The 19,204-nt window shown below is 45.3% G+C and overlaps 4 protein-coding genes across 4 annotated transcripts; 2 read left to right on the forward strand and 2 right to left on the reverse strand.

Annotated features, from left to right (window-relative positions):
- Nucleotides 1-3,039: 3,039 nt before the first annotated feature.
- On the reverse strand, nt 3,040-6,969 carry LOC101785194 (pentatricopeptide repeat-containing protein At4g21190). Its single transcript, XM_004977360.2, has 9 exons — nt 6,811-6,969; nt 6,001-6,022; nt 5,801-5,911; nt 5,368-5,478; nt 4,628-4,771; nt 4,335-4,547; nt 4,019-4,223; nt 3,713-3,818; nt 3,040-3,615 (listed from the first exon to the last, which is right to left on the reverse strand). Exons 1-8 carry the CDS (start codon nt 6,897-6,899, stop codon nt 3,727-3,729), a joined length of 987 nt encoding a protein of 328 aa, XP_004977417.1. The 5' UTR covers nt 6,900-6,969; the 3' UTR covers nt 3,040-3,615; nt 3,713-3,726.
- On the forward strand, nt 3,577-9,141 carry LOC101784527 (jacalin-related lectin 3). The gene is made up of 5 exons (XM_004977358.3): nt 3,577-3,708; nt 7,668-7,906; nt 8,030-8,224; nt 8,346-8,558; nt 8,671-9,141. The coding sequence occupies exons 2-5, from the start codon at nt 7,730-7,732 to the stop codon at nt 9,004-9,006; spliced, it is 921 nt and encodes a 306-aa protein (XP_004977415.1). The 5' UTR covers nt 3,577-3,708; nt 7,668-7,729; the 3' UTR covers nt 9,007-9,141.
- A 477-nt stretch (nt 9,142-9,618) lies between these two features.
- Nucleotides 9,619-11,324, forward strand: LOC101761980 (glutathione transferase GST 23). Its single transcript, XM_012847637.2, is given in 3 exon segments — nt 9,619-9,667; nt 9,805-10,109; nt 10,247-11,324. Coding segments are annotated over 3 exon segments (714 nt in total). The 3' UTR covers nt 10,607-11,324.
- Nucleotides 11,325-13,246: 1,922 nt separating this feature from the next.
- Nucleotides 13,247-17,539, reverse strand: LOC101785599 (zinc finger CCCH domain-containing protein 53). The gene is made up of 9 exons (XM_004977361.2): nt 16,743-17,539; nt 16,493-16,663; nt 16,212-16,397; nt 16,012-16,112; nt 15,666-15,920; nt 15,368-15,572; nt 14,591-14,782; nt 14,098-14,170; nt 13,247-13,968 (listed from the first exon to the last, which is right to left on the reverse strand). Exons 1-8 carry the CDS (start codon nt 17,393-17,395, stop codon nt 14,137-14,139), a joined length of 1,797 nt encoding a protein of 598 aa, XP_004977418.1. The 5' UTR covers nt 17,396-17,539; the 3' UTR covers nt 13,247-13,968; nt 14,098-14,136.
- Nucleotides 17,540-19,204: the final 1,665 nt, after the last annotated feature.

Genomic DNA, 19,204 nt, shown 5'->3' on the forward strand with positions numbered 1-19,204 from the left:
TAAAAAATCATAAATGTTCATATTGTTAATTGAGGGCCTAAAATGGCAAGCACTAATGTAGAATAGATATCTGGTTATAATTAAAAAAAGAGAAAAACGTAAGGTGTGGGCTCAATTCTTAAATGCATCATACAGATAACACTCCGTGTGCTCTTTATAATGGGGATACTTAACAAACATGCTTTGAAGTGGGAGTTGGGAGCGATTGTATTTAATTGAAATTTGAAGGCAGCTTTTCCTGGTTTGAAGATGCAATAGGGTTATTTTAAATCCTAGATTTGTAGTCGCATAGCTCCCCATTTCGTTTAGAAATTTAACTTTATTGCTCTGGTAGTACAAGAAGTAAGGATCCCCGTTATGTGAAGATCGTGATTACTTTGATGTAGCTATGGGATCCTCTGATTCCTTCTGAAAAAAAAGACCAATTATAACTGAAAGGAGTATACTGAAATATTTTTAGAAATACTAATTTTGCGGACTGGGAATACAATTTTGCAAAAATCTTACTTTGAATTAGTTTTATGAATGTAAACTCATGCCTTCATTTGCCTCCTGCTCTTTCTTATTTTAAATTTTAGTGAAGTTGATGTGCCCTACCATAAAGTCTCATATAGCAGTTAATTCTTTTATTCCCAATCAATCAGATTTCCAACATGGTTTCTTCTTATAGCGTTGCATATTTTACAGACTCTAGAATACAATAAATGTTTCTATCACTGCTGTGACAATGTACTAACTCTTCACTTTACGCACAATTCAACTATGATAAGGACGTACTCGAAGAGGCTTATGAAACGCAGTATTAAGGAGGTACACACAACGTTGTCTTCTCCCTTAAACATCTCTATATATATATAATTTCTAATTTCCATTCTGTATAATGGTAAAATGTTTTAGATACTAATTTGCCAAACCAGCCATCTATACAAATTCTCATCACCTAATTCATTTAAACGAAGCATATAATATACTCTATACCTTGCTCTTGTTGGCATATGATGCCAGTAAAAAATTGCATCTCCAATTATGACTGCTCCACGGCAAAAAAGAACTAGAAGCTCCAATTGATAACAACAATATAATCTTCTGATGACCTTTCCAACCGTGTTGTTAATATATTTCCATGCAAACTTTTCTTATTTCATTACATTTACTAATAAATCATCTTACAAGCATCTTCCACCTTTCTGCAGTGAAGGAACCAACACCACATCTACGAGTATCTGATGACAGCGCTGATTTATTTACTCCATATTATCAAATCTATTGATTCAATAATAAACCTGAAGACTGCCTCTTAGTTAATTATGCAAGTTTAGACTGGAACTTATTGATTTTGGAAAATATATGTACCTATCCATACTCAACTATTGTCAAGCTTAGTGGTCTCAATATGTGTCATTCTTTGCTTATCCAGTATGCTATCCATTCTAATATTCTCTACGAAACAAATCAAATGTAAAATTGTGTAGCGATACACGCGCATGGGCGTGCACCAACCACTAGTACTCTATTAAACAAAACCAGTATCAGTGAGTGAGTGAGTCAATCAGTCAGAGTCAGGCGCTCTGCTCTTTGCAAGTTGCAACAGCCACAAGCTTGGGAGGTATCCTAGTACTCTGATAGCAACTCCAGCTCCCCAAGCTAAATTTTAGCAAACCATCAAGAAAATTGTGCTCCAAAAGACTTGCTATCTGACTTGTTATACTATCTCGCTTGCCATCCTTCCCCTCCTGCTTGCCAATTTGGCTCGCCAAAGTGTGGGTCCCACGTACAGTAATTGCCAGAATGGAGAGGTTGTTGTAGTACAAAATAGAGAGGGCTGTTAGAGTGGATGAAGAGTGCAAATTTTTAGAAAGAAAACTAGCTGTTGAGATTTGAAGGGTGGAAAATGGATAGTCTGTCAAAATGAGCAACTCAAGAAATCTTGAATCTTTTTACCATGGAGATGCTCTTAGGCAGTAGTATTAAACTAAATGGTCGGCACTAAAACGCTGCGTAATTCGTGCTGATCCATGTCTCAGATCTTCGGGATTCTAATTTTCTTCTGTTTTATGCATGTGCTGGCACTCTTCACTTTACATTTACACAGTTCACGACAGCAGTATCTATATATTATAGTATACTTTGTTGCTGATTCGGCAGCCATTCTTGTGGGATCATCTTGACAAAGGGATTAACCAACATCCTGCCGCATTCGCGCTTCACGCGCGTGTGACTAGGAATGCAAGTGGGTACCCAATAATATTTTTTTATTCTAGATCAACTGATTAATTACGATGACATGCCACTCTAGTTTATTTATCCTCCCAAATTATTTACGTGGAATAACATTCTAGTTCATTTTATCAACCTTTTGGGTCGACCTAATGATCCAAAATACATATAACTTGCATCCCTACGTGTGACCACAGTCAGTCAGTCATCATTTTTTTAAAAAAAAATCATGGAGGCGACTATTGCATTGTTTCCTGCTGGAAGCAAATCTGCACTGCAGTTGCTTAGTTTGTCTTTGTGATGCAAATCTCATGTCTTGCATGCATCAGAATGCGCTAGTGTTGCCCACTTATCCGCACAAGCACAACGCAAGATCGCACTACCAAGATGGGCCTGGGATCCGATCATGTGGGGGCCAAAGCCGCCTCCTTTTAGCCTTGCTATCAATATCAAGATGGTTGGAAGTTGGTGCCAGAATTTTCAGCATATCACTCTCAATAGTACCATCAATATTCACTCCAGTCGACTCGTTAAAAGCTTCTATGGAACAATGCAGTCCAGTGGCGTCGCCACTGCTCTTGTCCTCCTGACCGACCAGTGAAAAAACCAGCATCGACTTCGTATATAACCTAGAATGATAAGAGGAGGTACTCGTTGCAACAGTACAACAAAGCAGAGTTCAAGCGACTGCAAAACAGAGCATTCGAGGTGGCTGCATGCCCTCCTGTTCAAAGAAGAAGAAGAAGATAATATGCACACCCATAGGAAAGCAAAGCGGCCGAGGCAGTGCAAACATGTTCAAAACGCAGATCAGATGCGATACGCCCACAAACCTGAGAAACAAACACTTTATAGCTAGAGGAATCAAATGCCCAGGCCCTCCTCCATTATGCACATCTTTAGCACCAAATTCAAACATACTAGTCGAGTAGTGGGCCAGAGCCACATGCTGGGAACAAGATGGGCAGCATTATGCCACGTATGCCCATCAACTGAGCGTGCAAACTACTTCAGCTCCTGGCACTATGCATCACAACTAGCTTCCATCATCATTTCCTCATCTCTTCTTTTAACGCTCAGGGTCAAAAGCCAAAACTAGAGGTAGGCGTACATCAAGTGCGTCCCCTTGAGACAAAAGCCCCATAACCAATTAACCATATCCAAAGCTCTTCAGGTTGGCCTGGGCCCAACAAAAATGCAAGCTTCAAAGTTCCCATCGTATGTTTCCGTGATTTCTGATGGCCTGCTTTGTCACACAGTGGGGAAAAGGTAGGCAAAGCATCAAGAAAGCAAAGATATGGCCACCTGCTTTAGCTTACCACTTCACTTGTTATCATAACTACCCATATTCTCCTTTGACACATACTTTTTCTTTAACTTTCAGAGTTCCAGGGGAATCTGGAAGTAGAACGAAGAAGGGAGATATAATGTCAAAGAAGCATTTCTACAAACATAACTGTATATTAAAACTCATGGACTGCAGTCTTTAAGGTACCTCTCTTCTCATGACTAAGCGGTGACAGCTGATTCCTTATCTGAAGGGCAACAGTGATCTTGATGATTTTCAGATGTTTCCATCTTGCTTTTCATGCTTCCATCAGCTGAGAACAGAATAATAGTATTGTAATTGTTAGTGTCCTAACAAATGAATCGAATTCTTGCAGCTGGGGGGAATACTCTAAAGATTAAACAATGCTTGTCATCATAAAAGAACCAAATTCTGCATTTGAAGGAACTAGAATTTCATAGGCGTAGTACACAATATCTCAAAGAACATTTAACATGAGGAATCGAAACGAACCATCTATTTTATCCAACTCAGTCTTATTGGATTTGGAGCCTCTCCTTCGATCATCTCGAGATGGCCTGTTGTATAAATCCTTGTATTTTTCAAGCAACGCTTCCTTTTCTTCTAGTAGTCCAAGCATTTCATATGCATCTTCAACTTTCCGTATAATATCTTTGCTTGGAGTTTTACGACCACATGCTTCTAGTTCTTTGAAGAGCTAAATCATCAGAAAAGCAGGGCAATTCAGACGTATAAGTTGTGTTGTCACATGAAAATAAGTGAAATATAACCTAAACTGGATCAGAAGTGACGGGGTTAAGGTTCAAACCTTCACAAGCCTTTCTAGCCTATTATTTCTATAATAGATAGCCAGCATAAGATGACAGAAACGCCAAGGAACTGAATGGAGGTCATGGGATATTTTCTTCTGCCAGATTTTATGTGCTTCCTCAGCTCTATTATCCTTCTCAAGTGCACACACTAATTGCTCATATGTTCTCATTGTATTTCCTTGCCCTTTGCTTAGCATCCATTTTATCACCTGAATATGATGTCAGACGAAATTTACTTCAAATGCATAGAAGACAAAAACAGTTGAAAGTAACTTAGAAGATACAATACCTGGACAATTCTATGCCATTGTTGCTCCTTTTCGAGAGCTGAAAGTGCTTGCTTTAGTGAAGCCAGAGGAAAATCCTGCTCGAAGGCAACCCAAGCATCAAGGGTGCCGTAAACAACTTCTCTTGAATCTTCGAGGCCAAGGAGCTGCAGTTAGATAATGTTGTATTTAGTAATTTTGTTGCCCAGGGCAAATGGCAGCTAAATGACTGCAATGAAAAAAAATCTTATTGGAAATTTTCAATATGCATGAGTGGTGTAATTTTATCCACGCTAAACAAGAATAGAGGCTATAATATATACACCCAGGTCAATATCAAAAGATTAATGCGCTGCTTTGTTCGTTTTATACATGCAAGGATATGATCCTATTAGTCATTCAAAGAAGAGCCGACAGATCCTAGCATAATCTACTTTCCTAGGACAACAATTCAACATATAACGAATTAGCTGCTATCATTCCTCTACCAAAATCAAGAAAATAAAGCAAAATGTGAATTAACTACTATATATTATCCTGCAGGTGAAAGAAAACTGCCTATAAAATGTACCATACAATACAATTTGAATCTGGTTAATGAAAAAAAATGGAATTACATGCAAGCTAAAAAAATCCTGTCGATGTATCTTTCATTGTCACTTATAATTTTCAAAATGTAAACACATTATTACATGTGTATCATCATCATTTGAAACATAATATGCTATATCTGTTAATGAGAACACATGAGCAGTGTACATACAGTGTTGACAAGAAATTTCCTTTTCTCTGCCGAAGACAAATTTTTTCCAACAGGCCCTTGTTCCAACTCCCTTGTGCTCTTTTGTATACGTTTGATTATTATATCAGTATCCTGTGTAAGAATGATAAATTCTTCAATCCACACCTTAACCATATATAATGTCACAGTTTTGAAGCTAAACATAAACCACCAACCTTGAAATTGCAAGAAACTATTCTATGCAATCAGTGCATCCAAGTAGAAACACTGAAGAAGTACATCTAGTTTGAAACTTTGAATATCAACTAGGCTATTTGACATGCTGAGCAAACAAAAGTATTAGAGGATTTCTGAATACTGAACAACAAGAAGGAAAGACTGGCAAGACAAAATAATTACAAAGACAAATAGAATTGTTTCAATACAAAACAAAGAGTGATGGTATTGTGCCTACCTTTGCAGGCGTAGTTGGTTCTAACTCCTTTTGCTGATATACTCGACCTCCGGCAACATTTTTGGAAGTAGAGAAGTCTCTAGTAGCATGCTTACACCAACCAGATATGGGCTAAGCAGATGTTGCAGAGGTGAAAACATTTTAGGACTAAACAGCATTAAGGAAGAGCAACTTATTGCTTAGGATGCAGAGGTGTGTACCTCTATCTGCGAACTCAAGAACCTGCACAATTGTAAATAAAAAGGAAAAGTTTATCAAACACTATCTTCTTAAGAAATCGTAAACTACAAACCTAGTAAGAGGGATTACAAAAGTTAGGAACTTGCAATTTTATAGTTCAAGAATCAACTTATTTAGACATGCAATTTCCACCCTCATGGATATATAGACGATTGGCAACAAAAAAAGCTACTTTTTATCTGTAATTGGAAATACTTTAGCCTCAGCAAGCATAATTTGGTTTCTCAAGGGAAAGGGGGGCAAAATCCCATTGCTTTCGCAACTCTGAACACCTGCAGTGGCATGAATGACAAGCTACTCGTTTCAACAACTAGTAAAGAACAGTACTAGGTAGTTAATTGTTGCAATTTAGTTGGACCACGACCATCCAAGAGAATTATAAAACTAGCAGGAAGGCCCAACTGCGAAACAAGAATGAGCAAGAAAAGCTATGAAGAAGTTCCAAGTGTGTCTATACTGTCACAGTAGCAACTCCGATCCATTAAGCAGCAGTTGACAACACTGGGGGGAAATGAGATTGGGGTATCGTAGTGTGAAGAGGTAAACAGAAAAAGAGCGCAGTCGGCACAAGCTCGGCATCACAGTCTTTTTTGCAATTAAAAGTGAACTGGCTGTTGGACACCGCTACTACTGCGGCTAGGTTAGTGGTAGACTGGTAACAGTGGTGATTTGCTAGGAGACAAGACAAGCATGGTGATTTGAAGGAAGGAAAAAGAATGGGGCTGTAGACTAATGATAGGGGACTGGGAAACGGAAGGGAAGGAACTCACCGGTGGAGGGGAACGGGGTCGCAGGCTGCGTGGCCGCTGGCGGGTAGGCGGTGAAGAGCGCGGAGGGATCGCCGGAGATGCCGGAGCATGGCGGCGGCGGCGGCGGAAAGCCTTGTACGGCTGGCACGTCGGTGTCTGGGAGCGGCGCAGGCTCCCTAAGGCAGGGAGCTAGAGAGGATCCGTGTGGGCTGGGCTCCCAAGTCCCACGCAGTGCAGGCCGATGGGCCGTAGAGTAGATAGAGCCCATATATCCACACAGTAGCGTGTGTGTGTGCGTGCGTGCGTGCGTGCGTGTGTGTGTAATGAATATCGGCTTCTAACATCCTCTAACGAAGATGCATCAGAACGTAAAAATTAAAAAAAATGAGGCACATGTCCCAAAGTGCATATGGACATTACATCAAAGTGCATACCGCATCTCCAATAAACCCAAACAAAAAAAAAAGGAACAAAAAGATAGCAGCCGTGTGGAGTGAGCACACACATTGTTGGATAGCCAAACTGATGTTGATTAGTATTTGGCGTATGTAACTTGTTGAGTCCATTTGTCGCCGTATCTTTTGTCAGTGTTTGATGAAGGCTACTGATTACTGAATCCAAGGTAAAATATTCCTACCTGGGCTAAATATTAATCTCTGTTTCGTCCTTGATTGATGTCCTGATCAACGTCGTTGCACCGGCAGCTGATTAAAAGAGACAAGAGACGATAATGACAATTAAAACGAAATAATCGATACTATCCATAGTCAAAGATTGTAGTAAGAGGATCGTCGGACGATTAGCAAATTTATGTAGGTAGACAACAAGTGCTGCCGTCCAGCAACTCTCGATCTCTCAATTGGTTATTATTGCTGCAGTGGAGCTGGAGATCGATCGGTCGGCAGGACAGGATCCAACAACAGATCGAAGAAGAATAGAAATGGCGAACAAGCTCAAGCTCTCCGGGCCTGCCGTGCTGCTCATCATCGTGGTGCCCCTTTTCGTGTACGCCGGTGCTCTCCTCATCGGCATCCAGCTCGGGCGGGCGCTCGAGAGGAGCCCCGACAGCGCCAGCGTCAGCTTCAGCATCAGAGGGGCCCTCGCCTACCTCGCAAAGGTGATTGATCCATATATGCACACATGCCGTCCACTGATGGTGTATGTAACTGCTGCTGCTTCTTGCTGATCATGTTTTGGGTAGGTAAAAGAAAAGGGAGGTGATTAATTTTACCAATTTCAGGAGCTCTGGGATGCCAACAATGTTTTGGGATTGGGACGGCAGCGAGGCAGGGGTGAAAGACTAGCGCAGGTGTGGCAACCCGTTTCGGTGAGCCTTGTTCGTGATTGGATCCCATCGCCATGCGTCGAAGGCCAAGATAATAGCAGTGCTACTCCCAAGGCCCAGCAGAGATATCGCACAAATAATCATACTTCGGTACATGCATCTTTTTAGTATAATCATACTTCCTGTGCCTATGATAAACAAACTTGTTTAGTTTTGGCTTTTTACGATGACTAACTGCTACTATGAATTATGAACGATGGATGATGAGCAGCCTCGGGGCGTGATCAGCGTCGGGACGTGGGGTGGATCCGGCGGGAAGCCATTCTACATGCGTGCGTCCAGCCCTCCTCGCCTCCGCAGCATCACCTTGTACCATTCCAGCGCGATCCACTTCATGGCTTGCGACTACTACTCCCCAGCTGCTGCTGCTGCTGCTCAGTGGGGGCTCCCGCACTCCTTCGGCTCCAAAGGAGTTCCTGCAGTGGTAACTAAATTAGCTGAACCTTCTTCTTCATTCTTCTTCTATGAATTAATGAAAGCAGTAGTTGCTAGGAGTGAATCAATCGAAGCTAGCAGCCCTGATCGATTTGCTGCAGATCGAGCTGTCTGCCGGTGAGCATGTCACTGCGGTGGCGGGCACGATCGGCCATTTCGGGAGCGTCCCCGATGCCGTCATCACCTCGCTGACGTTCCGCACCAGCACCGGCAGGACGTATGGGCCGTACGGCAACAAGACGACGACGACTTTCTCTGTGCCGGCGGCGGACGGCGCCTGCATCGTCGGCTTCTGGGGGCGCTCCGGCTGGCTTCTCGATGCCATTGGGGTCTACATCAAGCCATCATGCTCCTCCTCAAACCCGGCCGGCTACAACTACAGCCATCAGCCATACGCCGTGCGCCCGCCCACCGAGATGGAGCAAAGGAAGATTTAAAAGGCTGCTGGCTTCTTGACGCCATTGTTGGCTGGGGTTTGCTTGTGCTGCTGTTGTTACAAACTACTGTAGCTTTGCTTGTGCTGCTGTTACAAAAGCATAAATAAATGTGCGTTAGACTGGTGGTGATAGCAATTTGTGCGGTGCAACCTATGCTGGCCCATGGGCCGTGCAGTTAGTAATTTCCACGGCTGGTGGAGTCCGACTCGAATCCACCCAGGTTTTGGGTTGGGTTGCAGCATAAATCTGGTGCAAGCAAGCACGTACGTACGGTGGTGGAATCGATCGAATCAAGACCGTGCGACGTTTTCTGCCCTAATCTCAGACCCATCTTCAGGCAGGTGCAGCAGCACGGCGGAGACCGACCGGCCAAGGCGGAGCAGACGCCGCCGGTGATCATGGAGGACAAAGCAGCCACGACTACCACCAATTAATAAAGAGAGAAGAAATCCTGTTTCATGAGACAAGGACATACTACTCTGTTATGCAGACTATTAAGCCGCCAAAGCTTACTAAACATTGAAACTACTCAGCACCACAAGAAACTAAAGCACTTGAAAATTAATAATAAAGCAAATATAACTACTAGGCTGACGGATGAATTCACAGTACATGGGTCAATCTCAATGGGAAGTTTCACGAGCATTAAATGCTATGCCACGTCAGCAATTTTATTGACTTGGTAGGGTCATTATGAGAAGAGAGGATGTGGAGTTTCATCTCCATGAAACCCATCTGGCTCGGTTATCAAGTACCTAATCTTGATAACATTGCAATGAAATTCCCCATTAAAACTAGCCTTACAATCCAGCGTGAATTATCAACGAGAGAGAGACAAGCAGGTGAAGCTGTTTGGCTTCTGGCCAAACCCCTACGTTTTCAAAGTGATATGGGCGCCAAGGATCAAAGGCGTGGAGTACGACTACAACCCCGTGCACAAGAAAATTCCTGTGCTTGTCTATCAAGGTAAACCCATCGCAGAGTCATAGGTCATACTCGAGTTCATCGATGAGGCGTGGAAGGACCGCGGTGACCGTATCCTGCCGGAGGATCCCTACGAGCGTGCCATGGCCTGTTTCTGGGTGAGGTTTCTGCAGGATAAGGTCAGAAATTTACAATTTTCTTCTGTTCATCACTTCTGAACTTTTGATTCCCACTTCCAATTACAGTCATTCTCCATAGATCGTGTGTAATTTGAGAATATGAAACAAAAGCATGTAATACTTGTACATTCTTTTAGCTCTCGCCACCGATTTGGAAGTGGTTCACCACGCAAGGCCAAGAACAGGAGGATGCACACGAAGCTGCCATAGAGCAGCTGCTGGTTCTGGAGAAGGAGCTTGATGGGAAGCGATTCTTTGCCGGCGAGAAGATTGGGTTCGTGGACTTATCGCTTGGTCCGCTGTCGTATGTGATTCCGATGTACGAGGAGATCACTGGTGTCAAGATGATCGCAGGGGAGAAGCTCCCTTCCCTGTCTGCGTGGATGGGGAATTTCTTGAGCTCGCCGGTGGTGAAGGACCACCTGCCACCGCTGGACAAGTTGCGGCTCAGGTTACAAACAATACGTGAAGCATTTCTAAACGGCAAAGTTAAGTAGTAGAGGTCATCTTGCCACTGAGCCTCTTCAGTTTGATTGGGATCAGAGGGTCAATATATGGCACAAATAGTGTTTGCACCGAAAATAAAGAATTAAAAAAACAAATAGTGTTTCCTACACTTGTTACTGCAGTTTCTCAAGTACCTACTAGCGTGTGTAACTGAAAGGAGGACTATTATCAGACTGCAAATATTTCACCTTATTTTCCGCAAGTGATTTGCATCCAATATTTTATCTGCACTAGTTGCTTGCTATTTTACCTCCTTGACCTTGTTGCTGTACCATGAATGCCAGCCTGATGTTTGTTGCAGGGTGGCCCGAGCTGAACTGTGCCAGTGGACTGGAAGTGAGAGGCCCAAGCCCGTTTATATTGCTGCCCCCTCTTGTCGCCACATTTTCACTAGGACGGTACAACTGTAGAAGTGGGGAGGTTAAGTTTTTGACAGTCCAAGTGCATGCACACAACCGTTTCACTACGCGATGGCAAGTATTGTAGCAGTACAGCAGTGTAGACAACCGTGGCCGTGGGGCCGTCAGGCCATGGCACAACATAGCCGTGCGTGTGCCCGTGCATGTTCTGGAGCTCTATGACAGTAACCCATCCAGCAGGAACTCAGGTGTTCAGAAAGAACTTTGTTTATTATTGGCACGTCGATCATCTGGGACCTTGAGCGGCTATACACTGTACTGAACACGCGAGAATCCAAGATGTTGTGCTGTTTCCTAAGGTTCCTCTCGTCCCATTGGAAGAATATAAGTCCAATATAAGGACAATACAGTTTAACAATATGGTGTTACCGTAACCATTTACTAATGATGGATTAATTAGGTTTAATAGATTCGTCTCGCGAATTAGCACGGGGCTTCTACAATTAATTTTATAATTAGTTCAATGTTTAATTTTTCTAATTAGCACCTTAACATTCATTCGATGTTATCAGAGCTAAATTTTAACATAAGATCCAAACACGCCTAGGGCGAGTACCGTGGCAAGGACACCAAGGAGTACCTCAAAATTTGCTTCGATGATTATAAAGGGTTAATTGGATATATGTCATTACAATTTTCGCTTGCCCATTGTCTTCTTCCTTGCCCCTTCTCTCACCTTCATCTCTCCTTTTTTCCCACCGGAGCAGCCACCCAATCCAAGCTCCGCAGCCGCATCTCCTTCGTGCTCCCCGTCACAGAGCGCGACCGCGACGACCGCTCCAGTAGCGACGGTGCCAGCACCGCCTCCCCGTCCCCGTCCCCGTCCCCGTCCCCGCGCAAGGACGCCGACGCCGCCGCGCCCGCCGTGGTCCGCACCACCGCCGCCGAGTTCGTGCGCCGGTACGCGCAGGGTCGGGAGCTCGGCCGCCCCCGCCACGGGGAATGCCGGCGCGTCGCCGGGGCAGGACAGGGCGGCGCACGCGGTGGACGTGCAGCGGGAGGTGGCCATCATGTGCCGCATGTTGGCCCGCGGCGGTGCACTCGCGAGGCAGGGGCGGAGCTCGGCAGATTTGGTGGCGGTGGTTGCAGCCTCCGTCGGAAGAAGACTGGGGATTGGGGAAGAAAGGAAAGAGGAGGGGAAGAGGAAGAAGACAGGGGCAATTTGGTCCGAATGTTTTGAGAAACGGAGGGGGTAAGTAATAGCATATATAAGATAAAGAACGAATTGTGATGGTACAGTTACGAATAGGCTAATATAAGACAAAGAACGAATTGTAATGGTACGATTATGAACGAATTGTAATGGTACGGTTATGAATAGCCGAATATACGATAAAGAACGAATTGTAATGGCACGATTACGAATAGGCGAATAGTAATAACATATCTCCTAGACGCGAAAATTGTAATGGTATATATCCTATTAACCTATTATACAACGATCGAAGAAGTTGTTACTGCTAGCAGTGACTTCAATGTGGAGCACCCAGCCCACTCGTTCAGCAAACAGAGGTACGGGGGCAAAGCCCAAGCCTCCAGCGTTGCTTAATTTCGTGGCCCCGGAAACGCAGTCCCAGCATCAATCACTTTGATCTGTGAATGGCTTTGCCTGCATCCATCTCATGCCCGGTGGTTAGGAGCAAGTAACGACCAATTCTCTTCCCTAGCTTTCCTATATCATGTTCATACAGCTAAGAAGACACGAGCAAGACATCAGCTGCACTGTTGCTCTTTCTGATGGCGATGGCGAGACCATGCATGCAGAGTTGCAAACGACGCAGATCATCCAATCCAATGCATGGTGCCAACAAGCGTGAGCACGAGACAACCCGTTTGCATCGCCAGCCATGAGACAAGTTCATTCTGCATGCACCAAGCTCAAGCAAGTTGGGCATCCCATCCCATATACCGAAAGGTGAGTGTGCTGTTCCCCCTTTCCCCATCAGGTCTCCCTCCATTCACTCACAGCCACGTCAATCTCACACTGCATCAGATTCTCCTCGCTCTCATGCCCCCTGCCTTTCGGTTGCCCAGAAAATCGGCAAACCGGACCAAACCTCCACAAACAATTTAACTATTATCACCAAAATTGAAAATTCTTGTATTCCAAATGGGCATTACATTCTCTGCCACCTGTCGATCAAATGCTGCAGAATGCATTCCAAATGAGCTTTAGAATCAGAACAAGCAGTTGTTATGTGCAGGAAAATCTAAAGCAAACATAAGCCCTTCACCATATAATAAAACCACATTAGAGAAACATGACAGAGATGAAATATTGGCTGATAATTACTTTTCGATTTCTTTGTCTGCTACCCCTCCTGCTGTTCTACTACAAGGATGAAAAGAAGAGCAAAAGGTGGATGCACAGACCCAAGGAGTGCTGCAACTGCAAGCATACATGACAACAGCAATGGGCAAAATAGGACACAGATGAGGGGTCCCTGCTGAATTGCTCATGTGAGTGCTCCGGTCCCAGCAGTACCCCCTCTCGTCGCGTCGCTTTTCCTTGTGCTGTTGTGCAGCTGCAGCACCATGACCGTCTGGCTTTTGTCCACTCCTCTACCTCTCTAGCAGTCTAGCCTCTGTTTTCTTTGGATGTCTGTATGCAGCCATGTCACTTCACTGCAACTGGCTGCCAGGACTAGTTACTACTACACCATCTACGGTTTAATGACCTGTATCATTCTGAGATCCATACTACAAACGAGCATACCGGATGGACCTTTGATCTTTGTTCTTGATACCGGCAGGAGCTACTAAACGACTATTATTTATAGGGCTACTATCATATACTTAGACCTAGAGCTAAAACAACCTAGACTTGTTTCTTTGTTGCTGTTGCTGTTGCTGTTCCCTCCCTGAAGATACACCTATTATTTGTTAAAGCTTTCTTCTACCCTTTCCTCCACTTGATGGGGTCATGATAGTCCCTGCAGGCAGCACATCAATAAACAATGACAGGACTATCAGGAGGGGGAGGCTAATTTTATATGCATCATGATTGAGCAGCTGATTGTTACAGCACTCTCATAAAGAAAGACAGGGCAGTTGATACTTACTCCCAGATTAGAGGAAAGGGGACCCCTTTTGCTCTGTATTCACAGGCCAATGGCTTCATGCCCAGGAGCAAACCTGAAGAAAAACAGAGGTAAAACAATCTTTCTTATCACATAAATAGCAATAAGAAAACATCCTGCTGTTAACCTATAACTTCTAAGAAACACCCATGTATAAAATCCGATTTTTTCCCAACCCTACCCATGACCGATGAGGTTGAGTCCATGTATGCATAGCACCTCTATTAATTCGTATGGGTGCTAACTCATAGCACTATGTTTGAAGAGCTAATAGGTTTGCCCAACCTATCTAGACTACCAAGGTTCAACTAATTCGACCACAATGAAATATTTTAAGTTACACAAACCGAAACTACAAATAGAAAGGGACAAGGGTATTACAAAAGATTATGCTTTACTCAAACAGTAATGGACAAGCCAAAACTTACGAACAGTATGAACAAGAGTATGAAAGATTAAATTACTGAATATTTACCTGGGCACCTGAAAGAAGCAGGAGTTGTATGGGGGCAGCTCAAGGGTGGATGTAGGTGGGAAGAGGGATGAAGCCACATGATGAGGGTTGCTGTTGCTGATGTTACCATTTTGACCTGTCGTAGAAGTATCAGTGAAGGCCTTGGTGGGTGATGCAAAGGGGCTCTCAGGCAAAATGTGCTCCACCACGCCACTACAATTCAAACAAACAAGGAACATATCAATCCTGGAAAGATCAAGACCAAACCCAAAGAAAGGGAACAAGTTACAACAAGATTTGGCTCAAAAATAGCCATTAGTTTCGTTTCTCCTTTCCCCTACCCTTTACTATGGCTTTTCTTTTCCCCTTTTGTTACTTCCAATCAAGAGAACAAATCGTCAGCCACCCTAACAGCCTATATACCTCACCTCCATTAACAATTCGTCAATTCCTTTTAGAGGAGTGTTAGCTTTAGGCCAGAGAATAAATAGATCATAGACAAAAAAAAAACATTTTCATTCAACTATCACATATTGCCAAATCTTTGCTAAACTATAACCACGGATAAGTTTCCAACAATTTGTTAGCAGTGGCAAATTTAGAGCAATGACAGATGGCAAAAGTGTGGCATGGCTACGTTTACATTTATCAACCAGCCAAACATGCCCAAAGAAAGGAAAAATTAAGCAGGCCAGCTTTGTTTCTCTATGCTGCCTTTTCTCCATTCCTTTCCCCTAAAAGAAATACCAACTAGCGTACCCATTTGGTAAATATTTAACTCCACAACAACAATCTTACCTTTCTTGGAATGCGCAAGCAACATTGGGTGTTGCTGTCACAGGACCAGATTCCCTCTTCTCTTCCCCAGGGTTGACCACCTGCTTGGGACTGGCATCACCATCCTCTTCCTGCTGCTCCTCGTGCCTGCCTTCTGCATCAGTTGCAGAGACAGCAGCAGCTGCAGGCGCACTCATTGCAAGAATTGTACTGTTCATCTTGCTATCTACAATCATGGATTCAAAGTCACGACCTCTAAACCTGCAAGCACCTCACCAATGCAAGAGAGCCAAGAACTTGTCAGGGTCAAGAAGTAGACCTTGGATGGTGACATCCTCCATATGGACGGCATTGCCATTCCCATTGATGCTGCCTTTGCCATCAGCTTGTCCCAGAGGCACGGGGGAGCCGAGATGGTGACCCCTGCTCTTGAGGTCAAGGAGTTGCAGCCTCACGAACCGGCGTCCCTCGAGCTCAATGGCTTGCTGCAGCTCGGCCGCCTGCTGCTGCTCTTCCAGCTTCCTCCTCAGAAACGCCTCATGGTTAGCAATGTTCCCGTACATCATCCTTGGTCCTAGCAATTGCAACATCAACAAGTCAAAACACCTGCAATCTGCAACAGAAATGACACATGCATGCAGAAAAAGAGAACGGTTACTACTCACCAATCTGCGGCTGCTGCAGATCGAAAGGGTCCCTGGAATCGAGCAATCCAGTGGGCGAGGTGCAGCCAACGAAGTCGCCGTGGTGCGCGTGCTGCAGCTTCCTGCAATCAAACAAAAAAACAAAGCAAAAGAAAAGTTGCTTTAGAGGAACAGAAACCGCCAAGCAACGTGCAATGTAGGATGGATTGGGACGGACGGACCTGAACCTGTCTGGGACCTTTCCCTTCTCCTTGTATGGCTTGACGAGCACGCGCGCGTTGCACACGAAATGCGGGTTGCCCTTGTTGAGGATGATCTTCACCGTCTCCGCGTAGACGAAGGTGACGAAGCCGAACATGCGCTTCTGCTGGTAGGGGATGCGCACGTCCTGCACCGGTCCGTACATGCTGCTCGATCGAAATCAAAGGCAATCGATTTCGTTCATTATTGGTGACAATCCAAACAAAACAGAAGCTAATAATAATGGCGGCGTGCTTGGTACCTGAAGTAGTTGGACACGTCCTCCTCGCTGAAGGTGGAGTCGGCCGGGAAGGTCAGGTAGATCTGCCGCGCCGCGGGGCTGCCGATGAGCTCGCCGCGGTCCATCCGAGGCGACCGCACCGGGAACCTGTGCATGTCCTCGCCGCCGAGCAGAATGCCCGCCGCGGCCGCTCTGAAACAGCAACGCCAAATCAGGAAAGGTGGGCACAAGACCCAAACCAAAATGCAATCTTTGCAGGTAAAAATGGCACCTTTGGTGCTCGTGCTGCTGCTGCTGCTGGAGCAGGAAGTTGAGGCTGACGCCTTTGGGCGGCGACGGCGAGAAGGGGAACGCGGACGCCGTGAGCTGCTGCGACCGCGCGGCGGCCAAGGCCTTGGCGCGCATGACCGCCATCTCCCGCTCCGCCGCCCCCGCCGCGTCGTCCTCGGGCAGGCCGTGCAGGAACCTGCAGGAGGAGCCGTTCTTGCAGTAGCCGCGCGCGAAGTACATGCACGGCCTCCACGCGCCCACCTCGGCGTCGCTCAGCGAGAAGCTCCGGCGGTGACCGCCGCTCGCCGGCGACCAGCAGTCGTACTCGCCCTCGGGGTAGAACGCGTCGCCGCTGTCGGAGCCTACCTGGTCGGCGGCGAACGGCGACTGATGGTCACCTCCCCCGGGGCTCGGGACGCCGCCCCAGGGCGAGCCAAGCACGGGCGACGGCGGGGACGCGGGCTTGGCGGCGAGCTCGGCGCGGGCGGTGGCGACGAAGGCGTGGAGGAGGTGGTCGGGGCCGAAGGCGAGGCGGATGAGCTCCTTGTCGCTGTTATCCTGGATGAGGAACAGGCCCATGATCTTGGAGGCGTTGTCGGGGTCCAGCGCGCGCACCCGGTCGAACACCACCTTAGTGGCCTCCCAGGCGTCCATGGCGTCCGCCGCGGGGAGCAGGAGCAGCGCGGCGGTTCTTCCGCTTCTTGAAGGGGGGAGATCGATGGAGACGGACGGGAGGTGAAAAGCAGCGGAGGTGAAAACAGGGAGGGGAGGGGAGCGGGGTGTGGGGGCACGGTTGTAAAAAGCTAGCACAGCAGCACAGTGAATTAAATAGGCTGGTTGTGGTTGGGTTGGAGACGGTGCACACCCAAACTGGCCCCTTCGGTTTCCCTCCATCAATGTTTCGGGGAAATTTTTGGTGGGGAGTTTGAATTGAGCGGTTGTTTTGCTTGCGTGACAAGGAGTCAAGGACCCAAGAGATAATATTTTCAAAGAAAAAAAAATACCCCAGGGATACTATACTTTGATTTGAAACTTGGATTGTAAGATGACGCGACATTCAAATTGGAGTGTTCATAGTTGCATACCTAGTTTGATTTTATTCATTTTTTTGTGTTATCAATCTTTCAAATGTAAATAAGTAGAGTAGCATTAGTATTGCTCAATCTACAAGTAAAACCACTCCGCGCAAGGAGTTCAAAATTTGAACCATCGACATTCGACGGAGTACTCAAGGAGCGGTGCTTTAATTATTTTCCCGTGTTTAATAGTCATGATTACCTAACGGTAGTTGTAGTTGGCATATGCAGTTTCACTCTGAACGGTCTTTTCGTACGTTACTATTTGTTGGCGTATATGTCTTTACTTGAGCAGTTTTACAGCCCCCTCATGCAAATAGATGTGGTATCCGATGAACACCTCAATAATTAGGATGGTCGGTCTTTTTTTACAAATTAGAATCCAATGTAGAAAAGGCATAGGTTCTATGCTTCATAAATTTAGGTTGCGCTAGTACTCATACTGCAAACAACACATGCGGGGGCTTTTCATGTATTAGTTTTTTTTTAAGACTCGGCTATATGTTCAAAATTGTATATCTTATTTTAGAAGCTCTTTGAGTCAAAGGGCCAAGAGATGCTTGATTACGAACTTGGCTTGAATGATCACTAGAGGTTCAAGTTTTGGTGCTAATAGGTGCATAATCTAATTTGATATTAATCAAATTTCCGTGCTACGAGGACTCGAGCAGTTTACCGTCCTATCTTCTCTGCCTTTGCGCGAAACAAGCATGCATGCCATCTTTGCTCTACTGCTACATCATTTTCTCTGCTCCAATCATCAAAACTGAAGTGATAGTAGTATATTACGGCATCGAGTCCTCTTTCTCCCCAGCCATCATCTCGAACTATATTGTTGCAAACTCGTATGCTACACTTGTTTCGTTTGTGTTGTGTTCTTGTGTGCATGCTTGCCTGATCTCTTGAGGCATCGCTTTATTTAATCATCATACTGTTACATACTTGGTTGCATACACAACGAGGCCTTTGTTAAACCTGGAACTTCCATTAGTATCACTAATTAGAACTAAAGCAATTAAGCAGGAGTTTTAATCAGGGAAAAAGCAAGCTAGTAACAAAAAATTGCATTGAGCAACAAGCAGTGAGGTCACTGGTGGCTGGTAGGAGCTTTGCTTTCAGTCCCGGGTTGCCTTGCAAGAAACAAAACTGATTTGTCCTTTAACTTACCTTCATGCCTCGATCGGCGTCCATGTTTTGGTCCCTTTGCTCGTGTACTATGCTGCAGCACCAGCACAGCACGTCGATGCATAGGCATAGGCGGCTGAGCTCACAGGAAACAGCACTCGTATGCGTCACACTGCACAGCGTTTACTTCAAAAACTCCCTCAGATGATGATGATTACAAATTACAGGGTGCACTAGCAACGGCGCACGTACGCATGCATGT

The sequence above is a fragment of the Setaria italica genome, chromosome VII (genome assembly GCF_000263155.2).
Source record: "Setaria italica strain Yugu1 chromosome VII, Setaria_italica_v2.0, whole genome shotgun sequence".
In the NCBI taxonomy this organism is placed as follows: domain Eukaryota; kingdom Viridiplantae; phylum Streptophyta; class Magnoliopsida; order Poales; family Poaceae; genus Setaria; species Setaria italica.